The following is an 11544-nucleotide window of genomic DNA, read 5'->3' on the forward strand; positions in this document are numbered from 1 at the left end:
CACTTTCTCCTTTATGCATGACAACCACTCCTCTTTTGTGACCATGGCGTGACGCTTTGGTGATGGTGGGAGGGGTGCAAATACGACCCCCCTGGGGGCTGCGATGCCCGGGGCTCCTGCTTCGCAGAGGGAGGGGTAGGCGCCCCGCTGGCCCAGGGTTCAAAGGAGCTGGGCTGGATTCCGCGAGAGGACTGGGAATAAAGGGGGCCAGGTCCCCCAGAGCCAAAGACCCTTCCTCCCCATCCCTTCCTGCAAGGGGGGGGGGGCTCCGCAAGTGCTGCCTCGGGGGCGCCTTCGGGGATCCGGTGAGTCTCCTTTCTCTTCCCCCTTTGGGCGTCCTGCGTCTCCCGCCCCCTTTGGATTCCTTTCGGTCTCCGCAAATCAGGCGCCTCGACGCGTCTGCAAAGGACGAGGCTCCTCCCGGGCTCCTGAATAGAGAGGATGTGAGTTTGAAGTGCTCCGCCTTGCAAGGGTTAATCGGAACGGAGCTGCATTCCTAGAGAGGACAGGAAATAAGGGGGGAGGACGAGGTCCTCCCGAGCAAATCCCCTCCCCCCCTCCCGCCCCCCCCCCTTTCCTCTCTTCCCGGGGGAGGTTTTCGTCTCCTTGGCAGGAGCTGCGTCGGTGGCACCTTTGGGATCTTGTAAGTCTCCTCTCTCTTCCGCACAGGGCGCAGGGGGGAGAAGGGGGCAAGTCCCAGGGCGGCCAGGGAGGGGCCGGGGGGGGGAGATTAAATTCTTCTTCTTGGCGATCCCTGGTAGCCGAGTAAGATGGTCTTCCACGAACACGGTTTTAACAGTGAGTCCGTAAGTGACTGTGGAGGCCAATTCTGGATCCCCACGTCCTTCCACAGTGGGGACATTGGTTTCCGGGCAGGAGCTGATCCCGGCGAGGGTTTGCCAAGCGCGCCTTCCTCTTAGCATGTTTCTCCCTTGTGTCCTGAGTTCGAGTGTCTTCAAAGCCCAAGACACCTTGGGTCAAGGCTGTTCTCCAACTGGAGCACTCACAGGCCAGTGTTTCCCAGTTGTTAGTGTTTACACTACATTTTTAAAGATTTGCCTTGAGAGCGTCATTAAACCTCTTTTGTTGACCACCAGCATTATGCTTTCCATTTCAAAGTTCAGAATAAAAGGTAAAGGGACCCTGACCGTCAGGTCCTGTCGTGGCTGACTCTGGGATTACGGCGCTCATCTCGCTTTATTGGCCGAGGGAGCCGGCGCACAGCTTCCGGGTCATGTGGCCAGCATGACTAAGCCGCTTCTGGCGAACCAGAGCAGCGCATGGAAACACCATTTACCTTCCCGCCGGAGCGGTACCTATTTATCTACTTGCACTTTGACATGATTTCAAACTGCTAGGCTGGCAGGAGCAGGGACCGAGCAACGGGAGCTCACCCCGTCGTGGGGATTCGAACCACCGACCTTCTCATAGGCAAGTCCTAGGCTCTGTGGTTTAACCCACATTGCCACCCACGTCTCATTAAGTTCGGAATAAAGTAGTTGTTTTGAAAGAAAATCATCAGGCATCCGCACAACATGACCAGTCCAACGAAGCTGATGTTGAAGAATCATTGCTTCAACACTGGTGATCTTTGCTTCTTCCAGGACACTCATATTAGTTCGCCTGTCTTCCCAAGTGATGTGTAAAATTTTTTGGAGACACCGTTGATGGAATCTTTCAAGGAGTTGGAGATGGCGTTTATAAGTGGTCCATGTTTCACAAGCATACAGTAAGGTTTGTAGTATGATAGCTTTGTAAACAAGCATTTTGGCTTCCCTGCGAATGTCCCGGTCCTCAAACACTCTGCACTTCTGCTGCAACTGGACAGTGCCAATCCTGGATGTGTTGCATTTGTGACCATTATGCTCGTTTGCCTTGGCTAGCAGTAAAGCTCTGCTGGATGAAATGTATAATTGCCTTCTGGTTACGAACACAGCAAACCCGGACGTACCAGACCGGGTTACTTCTGGGTTTCTTCAGTTGCGCATGCACAGAAGTGGTCTTTTGCTGCTCGCACATGCGCAGAAACGATAGACTGCCCAGCACGCATGCACAGAACAGGCACTTCAGGTTGCAGCAGTTTCCAGTTGCAAACGGCCTCCGGAACGAATCCCATTCGCAACCAGAGTCACCACTGTACACAATGAATAATTCCCTTAGCCCAACAAAATATGCATCCCTAAAATGCGCAGAAAAAGATTCCCATTAAAACAGGACATCAATTAAGAGGCAGAAGTGTAACAGTTCACTTTTATTTGGTCTAAGAGGACAATCTTTTTCTTTTAGGGTCCAGTGTGCTTTGAAGATGTAGCTGTCCATTTCACAGACGGGGAGTGGGCATTGCTGGATCCTGACCAGAGAGCTCTGCATCAGGAGGTCATGGAGGAGAATCGTGGGATCTTGGACTCTCTCGGTAAGGGTCCCTATTGGATCATCCTATCTGTTTTGTAATTCAAGATATCTCTCTAGATGATGAACCTCTGATATTTCGATGGGGCTCAACAGCGCCACCCACAGTACCTGGGATGCTAACACTCCCACAGGAAAGCTTGGAGGGATGGGTATTGATTGTTTTCCCTTTGAATATTCTTCCTCTGGTCCTGCCTTTTCAAAGCATGAAACCAGCCAGATGGGCAGAGTATAAATAAAATAATAATAATAATAATAATAATAATAATAATAATAATAATAATAATAATGCCCCCCCCCAGATGGTCCCCTTTTGCTCTTGAAGGGCTGGCCTGTCTGCAGGCCCCCATCAGGGCCCCTTCACAGGGACAGAAGCAGAGGAAGGGCCTCAGGAAAGTGATTCAGGAAGTTGAAGTGGCTTCTGTCAGATGTTTTATTTCTGTTCTTCTTCTTTCTGTCCTTGGCTGACTAAAGAGACGAGTGACATTGGAGATGGCTCAGATCCCATGATTGGGCCAAACAAAATCCGTCCCAGAAAATAAGCAGGCTTTTTGAACCTCAGTCAGTGAACCCTGGAGGAACACCTCACATCTAACTCCCTTCGGTTCTTCCTTCGTCACAAGCATTCATCAGCAGTGTTCCCTAATTTGGGACCATCGGCTGTGGCAAGGACTGCAGGGCCTGCTCCCTTCCAAGGCCTTTTCCAACTGGCCTGGGGGACGGGGGCCAGGCCCACACATTCTCAGCTACAAAAGGACTCCTGCTGCAGTGCCCAGAGGGGGGAAGAAATTCTTGGGGGTGGGTGGAGTTCTTCTGCTATTGCTTCCCTGTTCTAAGTGTCTAATCTTATGTGTTTTAAAATGTCCTTAAGAAGTCAGTGGCCTGTTAATTTCCCTCTTCTCCCCCCCCCTTTTTGCTCTGTTGGGGGGTGGGATGGATAACAACAACAACAACAATTTTTATTATTTATACCCTGCCCATCTGGCTGGGTTTCCCCAGCTGTTCTGAGCAGCTTCCAACAAAATATTAAAATACAGTAGTCCATCAAACATTAAAAGCTTCCCTAAACAAGGCTGCCTTCAGATGTCTTCTAAAAGGATATCTGGTTGGAGATTCATTTAGGTATAACGTTGTTTTGTTTTGTTTTGTTTTGTTTTGTTTTGTTTTGTTTTGTTTTGTTTTGTTTTATTGGCTGTTGTATAGTTTGTGTTTCGTTTTTAAGGGGCGGGATCAGGGCTGCCTGGGAGTGGGCCCCAGCCAACAGAATGGCTGGGGCAAGTTCCACGGGGAGGGGGGGATGCACTGGGACATCCAATCTCAGTGATCATGGGCAGGAGGAGGAGTTACGCTAAGACCAGAACATGTCATTACCCAGGAGGCAGGCTTAGTTATTGTTTGAAGACTATTTCTGCCTCCAGGTCTGGTCTTGACTGGATGGATATTGGAATCAACAAGGGATACCCACATGACCTGAAGGTGCTGCTGTGCAATGCCAGGTCAACGATTCATAAGACCACTGCCATCCATGACCTGATTGTGGATGGAGGACTTGACCGGCATGTGTAACAGAGACTTGGTTGGATGAAGCAGATGGGCCTTTCCTTGCCGCTGCTTGTCCACCAGGTTTCTCTTTTGCACAGCAACCCAGGTCATGTGGGCGGGGAGGGGGGGTTGCAGTGATTTTTAGGAAGTCATTAGTTTGCACCAGGCGTCCTATTGGGAAGACCCAGTTTTCTGAGTGCATGTTCTGGATGTTGGGCAGTAGGGGCGGTACAGGATTCCTTTTGGTGTACCAACCTCCCCGCTGCACCAAGGATTCCCTGCCTGAGCTGCTTCAGGTTGTGGTGGATGTTCTCCTGGAGACACCTAGCTTGGTTGTCCTGGGGGATTTTAACATCCACGCTGACACAACCTTACAAGGGGCTGCTTGGGACTTCGTGGAAAGCATGGCCTCCATGGGGCTGTCCCTGAATGAGTTTGGTCCAACCCATAGCCACGGACATGCCTTAGACCTGGTGTTCCCCTCTAGTGACATGGGTGATCTGACACTAGCTAAAAGTGAAACAACTGAAGTGCCATGGTCAGATCACTTCCTGGTGCAACTGGACATCTCTGCGACCATTCACCTCTGCAGGGAGATGGGACCGATTCAGATGGTCCGCCCCCGCCACTTAATGGATCCAAATGGTTTCCAGAGAGTGGTAGGGGATGCTTTATCCCATGTTGATGGCCTCTCAGCTGATTCCCTGGTGGCCCGCTGGAATGTGGAGTTAATCAGGGCTATCGACTGTCTGGCTCCGAAGCACCCTCTCTGATTGCATGGAGCCCGGACAGCTCCGTGGTTTTCTCCAGAGCTGAGGGTGAGGAAATGATATCTGAGACAGCTAGAGCACCGGTGGTAGAAAATCCATTCTGAATTGGACCGGACACGGGTTAGAGCTCAATGTCAAGTCTATCAAGTGGTGATAGTCATGGCGAAGAAGACTTTCTTCGCCGCCTCTATTGCATCTGCAGAAAATAGCAGCAGGTGGTTTGCAATTTAACAGAACCACCTTTACCATCAGAGCCTTGTAAAGACCCCAAGATCTCCTGCAATGATTTTGCAAAGTTTTTTGCAGATAAAGTTGCTCAGATTCGGAAGGAGGTAGACACCATTGTGGCAGCAGGGCCCGGGCGGGAGAGTGCTAGAGTCCTGTCTAGTCAAATTGCATGGGATCAATTCCAATCGTTTACCTCCGAGGATGTGGACAGGCTGCTTGGACTAGTGAAACCAACCACCTGTCTCCTTGATCCTTGCCCATCCTGGCTGATAAAAGCGAGCCGGGAAGGGCTGGGCAATGGGCTCTGCGGGGTGGTGAATGCTTCCCTCTGTGAGGGAGCCTTCCCAGACCCGCTGAAAGAGGCGATCATTAAACCGATTCTTAAAAAATATATATTTAAAGGTAAAGGGACCCATGACCATTAGGTCCAGTCGTGGCCAACTCTGGGGTTGCGGCTCTCATCTTTGAAGGTGACCCAGAAACTGCAATTAATCCAGAATGCGGCAGCCAAACTGGTGACTGGGGGCGGCTGCTGAGACCACATAACACCGGTCCTGAAAAGCCTACATTGGCTCCCAGTACGTTTCCGAGCACAACTCAAAGTGCTGGTGCGGACCTTTAAAGCCCTAAATGACCTCGGCCCAGTATACCTGAAGGAGCGTCTCCACCCCCATCGTTCTGCCCAGATACTGAGATCCAGTGCCAAGGGTCTGCTGGTGGTTCCTTCACTGTGATAAGCCCACCCTGTGGAATGCCCTCCCATCAAATGTCAAGGAGATAAACAACTATGTGACATTTAGAAGACATCTGAAGGCAGCCCTGTTTAGGGAAGTTTTCTAATGTCTGAAATTTTAATGTATTTTTAAATCTTTGTTGGAAGACGCCCAGAGTGGCTGGGGTACAAATAAATTATTATTATTATTATTATTATTATTATTATTATTATTATTATTATTCCTGAGGCTCTAATCTGTTTGCCACGTAGTTGCAGGTGGTGATGAATTGGAGATAAAGAACGAGGGAGACCACAATGAAATCCACACAGTGGAGGAGCCATATCAGGATTCAGACTGTGGCAAGGGCTTCAGTCAGAGCTCCCATGCCACTTCCCATCAAAGAAATCTCCTTGAGAAGAAACCCCATCTGTGCTTGGAATGTGGAAAGAGCTTCAGACACCGAGGCCAGCTTACTGTTCATCAACTTATTCATACAGGAGAGAAACCCTATCAGTGCGTGGAATGTGGAAAGAGCTTCAGTCAGAGTTCCTATCTCACTTCCCATCAAAGGATTCACACAGGAGAGAAACCCTATCAGTGCTTGGAGTGTGGAAAGAGCTTCAGTCAGAGTTCCTATCTCACTTCCCATCAAAGGATTCACACAGGAGAGAAACCCTATCAGTGCTTGGAGTGTGGAAAGAGCTTCAGTCACAGCCACCAACTAAGAGTCCATCAAAATATTCATACAGGGGAGAAGCCATATCAGTGCTTGGAATGTGATAAGACATTCTCTCAGAGCTCCCAGCTCAGGACTCATCAAAGAATTCATACAGGGGAGAAACCCTATCAGTGCTTGGAATGTGGAAAGAGCTTCCGTCAGAGATACAAGGTCACTGTCCATCAGAGAATTCATACAAGGGAAAGACCTTATCAGTGCCAAGATTGTGGGCAGAGCTTCAGAAAAAAGGACAGATTAACTACCCACCAAAGAATTCATACAGGGGAGAAACCCTACCAGTGCCAAGAGTGTGGAAAGAGCTTCAGAACAAAGGAGAGTTTCACTTCCCATCATAGAATTCATACAGGGGAGAAACCTTATCAGTGCTTGGAATGTGGAAAGAGCTTCAGTCAAAAGAACAGTTTAACATCCCACCAAAGAATTCATACAGGGGAGAAACCTTATCAGTGCTCGGAGTGTGGAAAGAGCTTCATTCTAAAAGGCCAACTTATGTCCCATCAGAGAATTCATACTGGGGAGAAACCCTATCAGTGCCAAGAATGTGACAAGAGCTTCAGTCGAAGAGGGTGTTTCACTTCCCATCAGAGAATTCATACAGGGGAAAAACCCTATAAATGTTTGGAATGTGGAAAGAGATTCACCCAGAGCACCAGTCTCACAACCCATCAAAGAATTCATACAGGGGAAAAACACTTTCAGTGCTTGGAATGTGGAAAGAGATTTGTTCTCAGAAGTCAGCTTACTGACCATCAGAGAATTCATACAGGGGAGAAACCCTATAAATGCTTGGAATGTGGAAAGAGCTTCAATGGGAGGTCAAAGCTCACTTCCCACCAAAGAATTCATACAGGAGAGAAACCCTATCAGTGCTTGGAATGTGGAAAGAGCTTCAATGAGAGGTCAAAGCTCACTTCCCACCAAAGAATTCATACAGGGGAGAAACCTTATCATTGCTTGGAATGTGGAAAGAGCTTCATTCACAGACGCCAGTTCATGGCCCATCAAAGAATTCATACGGGAGAGAAACCTTATCAGTGCTTGGAATGTGGAAAGAGCTTCATTCACAGACGCCAGCTTACTGTCCATCAAATAATTCACACAGGGCAGAAACCCCATCAGTGCTTGGAATGTGGAAAGAGCTTCATAGACAAAGGCCAGCTCACTGTCCATCAAAGAATTCATACAGGGGAGAAACCATATCAGTGCTTGGAATGTGGAAAGAAATTCACCCGGAGCACCAGTCTCACAGCCCATCACAGAATTCATACAGGAGAGAAACCCTATCAGTGCTTGGAATGTGGAAAGAGATTCACCCACAGCACCAGTCTCACAACCCATCACAGAATTCATACAGGGGAGAAACCCTTTAAATGTTTGGAATGTGGAAGCAGCTTCAATACGAGCAGCAAACTCACTTCCCATCAAAGAATTCATACAAAGGAGTAACCTTATCAGTGCTTTTAGTGTGGAAAGAGCTTTACTCAAAAATGCCATCTTAGGGCCCATCAAAGAGTTAATCCATGAGAAAAACCCTATCAGTTACAAGAGTGTGGAAAGAGCTTCAGAAAAATGGATAGTGTCATGTCCCATCAGAGAATTCATACCGGGGAGAAACCCTAACAGTGGCAAGCATGTGGAAATAATAATAATAATAATAATAATTTATTATTTATACCCCGCCCATCTGGCTGAGTTTCCCCAGCCACTCTGGGTGGCTCCCAATTCGTGTTAAAAACAGTACAGCATTACATATTAAAAACTTCCCTGAACAGAGCTTCAGCCACAGGGCCCGTCTTGTTTGCCATCAAAGAACTCACAGTGGGGGCAAACCACAGTAGTGGCTGTATACAGATTTAATTGGAGGAGACTTTAGTTCATATGAGAGGGACGCGGGTGGCGCTGTGGGTAAAACCTCAGTGTCTAGGGCTTGCCGATCGCATGGTCGGCGGTTCAAATCCCCGCGGCGGGGTGCGTTCCTGTCTTTCAGTCCCACCTCCTGCCCACCTAGCAGTTCGAAAGCACTCTTAAGTGCAAGTAGATAAATAGGTATCGCTTTCTAGTGGGAAGGTAAACGATGTTTCCATGTGCTGCGCTGGTGCCAGCTCGCAAGAGCAGTTTCATCACGCTGGCCACGTGACCCGGAAGTGTCTCCGGACAGCGCTGGCCCCCAGTGCACAACCCTAGAGTCAGACACGACTGGCCCGTACGGGCAGGGGTACCTTTATCTTTTACCTTAGTTCATATGAGGTGAGGATTGCAGCTGGGTTCTTTGCCACATCTGGTGCCCCATAGTAATTCCTACCACGTACCCAGAGCTGTGACTTTCAAGTCCTTGGCCAAGGTGTTGAATTCCTTCTTCACATCATGCCTGGGGAGAGGGATAAGAGGGATTGGGCGACACTGATGAGGTTGCTGTCAATGTTGATCTTTCCTAGGAAGGAGTTGGTGTAAAAATTGTGATAGCTGATGGAATTTTAGATATTATAGATTTTGATTTTGGTCAAAGTGTCCTAGTATTAATTGCATCCAGCCTTTTAGATAGGATGCGTTAGGCTTGATTTTTGTATGCCTGCATTTTGTAACCCTCATTCCACTCTCCTGTAAAGTTGTCCTGTGTAACTTTCCTACCGCTTCCAGCCTTTTCAGACCCTAGAAGGGCAGATGATGTTTTGGGAGAGAGATCTGCGTTGAGCTAGCATCCGTGTGAGAACTGACATCTCTCCTCAAAGGTCTTTGACATGTTTTGGGAAAAGAGAACTAAGACAGGGACTAGGAACATCAACAGCCCCACCGTGGGTCTGGTTGCCAAGGGAATGGTGCAAAATATGAGACCCAAATGACCTGGGAACTCTGGGACACCCCAAGGTAATTTCAGAGGAGTCGATATCCACATTGAGCCACACATCCCATGACCTGTGACCTTTCTTGATGCAAGTGGAAGAGTGTTGTGGCATTTTATGAGTCTTTGTGTGCTGTGTATATAAGCTTTCTTCTAATATGCCTCCTGGCAGCCTTTTCAAACCAGCCCTTCTGCTGAACAACTGGATAGCAAGGCTGTCCGATTGCAATAGTTTGAATAAACTGGGTCCCTGCAAGACTCTGAGTTTGGTCTCATTCTCTTGGTTCCGTGTTTTTATTTCAGATGTTCCCTTACATGTGTAACAAACTGCTGGCGTAGAAGCAAATCCTTACCACACAAGCAGGTAACGTACTTTATTATTTCGATAGCTATTAAATTTGTGCAGTGCCCTTGATCTGAAGATGCCAGGGTGGTTCACATCATGCGTAGAGAGGTTCACAGTGCTTCCTCTTCCAGTGCTTCCAAGCTGCAAATTGGTGGGGCTCCTTCTTTTCTCCTGCTCTGGAGGGTGGGATCCGACCCAGTGGGTTAAAAGATAACAGGAATGGAGATTCCTATTAAACTTCAGAAAGAATTATCTTGCAGTAAGAACATATTTGTAAGCACAATACATGTGTTCTGTTAGCATTTCACTCCTCCCGTTGCAAGGACCATCTGATTCTTGTTTCCTTTCTGTTCTGTGAGGAAGGAATCCAGTCTGTGTGAATTCCGTCTCTGGTGCTTTTGCACTTTTTCTTTCTGCTCTTTCCTTCTGCGACGAGACAGGATGTCTGTATGAGAGCTGCTCCTCTCATACGTGTTCCGTTCTTTAATCTGTAATTGGTAGAAATAAAGTCGGTGTGGCCAGATACCTCCTCTCCTCCCTCTGCGCTGCTTTTACTCTGCTAGACTGGGTGCTCACAAGAGAGCAGCTGTGAGTCCCAGAACACCAGGACTCCTTCCCAGGAATGCTGCGTAGCTGTTCCACTGCTGGAGGAGGCCGTGGGGCCTGCAGGAGTGTTCCCTTACGTTCCCCCACCTGCCCCACAGGCAAGCTGCATACTTTTGTATCAGATATATATATGAAACCCGTTCCATTGCTAGGGGGTAGGGGGGGATCCCCTCTCAGGCCCCTTGGGATGAGGGGTTGAAATAAAGGAGGAGGACCACCTGGAGGACGGCCTTGCAGAGACACTCCTGGCCCCTTGCAGGACAAGAAAGCAGCCTTGATGTGGGGTGGGGGAGGGACCTCAGGCGACCCCTCTGGGCCTTTCACCCCGCAAGCTGTTGGTAGAGCCGGGGACTAAGAGGCCATCCAAACACCCCAAATTCCATTCACCCACGCAGGATGACGAGCCTGAGTGGCCCCCACCCATAGAAACCCCCCTCCCCCTTCTACAGCGAAGAGGCTTGTGAACCCTTCAATGGAGTCCCGAAACCCCGCAATGAAACATCGGGATTTCTCAAAGAACCATCGCTGACCAATGGGCATCGTCCAAAGGTGACAGGCAGCCAATCCGAAGTCAGGAAGCAGCGCGATCCGCCAGGAGAGCTCGGCTCTTTTGCGCGACTCCTTGAGCGCAAGGAACGGAGAGCAGAAAGCGGAGAAGAAGCGCGCTACAAAATGTAGCAACAGCGGATACAATGTTTCCTCCTGTTTCCTTGTTTCTTGCAAGACAGAAACAGAGGGCGATCCAGGGCTCCCCTCCCTCCCTCCCCCTCCCTCCCTCCCTCCCTCCAGCAGAAGGTCCTTTGCCCTTAGGTCCTTTGCTTGTGAACCCTTCAATGGAGTCCCGAAACCCCGCAATGAAACATCAGGATTTCTCAAAGAACCGTCGCTGACCAATGGGCATCGTCCAAAGGTGACAGGCAGCCAATCCGAAGTCAGGAAGCAGCGCGATCCGCCAGGAGAGCTCGGCTCTTTTGCGCGACTCCTTGAGCGCAAGAAGCGCGCTACAAAATGTAGCAACAGCGGATACAATGTTTCCTCCCGTTTCCTTGTTTCTTGCAAGACAGAAACAGAGGGCGATCCAGGGCTCCCCTCCCTCCCTCCCTCCCTCCCCCTCCCTCCCTCCCTCCAGCAGAAGGTCCTTTGCCCTTAGGGGGAATCCAGCTCCGCCCCAGGAGGCAGCCCACACCCCAGGCAGAAATCCGGATCCTTCCAGGGGAGAAGCGCAGGAAAGCCTCGCGACTGGGGGGGGGGGGGGACGTGTGAATCCCGTTCTTGCTCTTTGGGGAAGCAGCTCCTTCCAAGGCGGTGGGGGCTGGAATGACGGGGGGGGGGCACTTTCTCCTTTATGC

General features: G+C 49.5%; 1 protein-coding gene and 1 long non-coding RNA gene across 3 annotated transcripts; one reads left to right on the plus strand and one right to left on the minus strand.

The window, feature by feature from the left end:
• Window positions 1-47: 47 nt before the first annotated feature.
• On the plus strand, window positions 48-7850 carry LOC307221128 (uncharacterized protein; the record flags this gene model as incomplete). The annotated part of the gene is made up of 3 exons (XM_079985415.1): window positions 48-305; window positions 2287-2413; window positions 5935-7850. The coding sequence occupies exons 1-3, from the start codon at window positions 63-65 to the stop codon at window positions 7848-7850; spliced, it is 2286 nt and encodes a 761-aa protein (XP_079841541.1). The 5' UTR covers window positions 48-62.
• On the minus strand, window positions 7745-11527 carry LOC307221394. Of its 2 annotated transcripts, XR_013841362.1 has the most exons (4): window positions 11382-11527; window positions 9617-10077; window positions 8165-8835; window positions 7745-7861 (listed from the first exon to the last, which is right to left on the minus strand). It is a non-coding gene; the product is annotated as an uncharacterized lncRNA (long non-coding RNA). The 2 variants fall into 2 exon arrangements; XR_013841363.1 differs by having other exon boundaries at window positions 8165-10077.
• Window positions 11528-11544: the final 17 nt, after the last annotated feature.

The sequence above is a fragment of the Podarcis cretensis genome (assembly GCF_951804945.1).
Source record: "Podarcis cretensis genome assembly, chromosome: 8".
NCBI classification, from domain to species: Eukaryota; Metazoa; Chordata; class Lepidosauria; order Squamata; family Lacertidae; genus Podarcis; species Podarcis cretensis.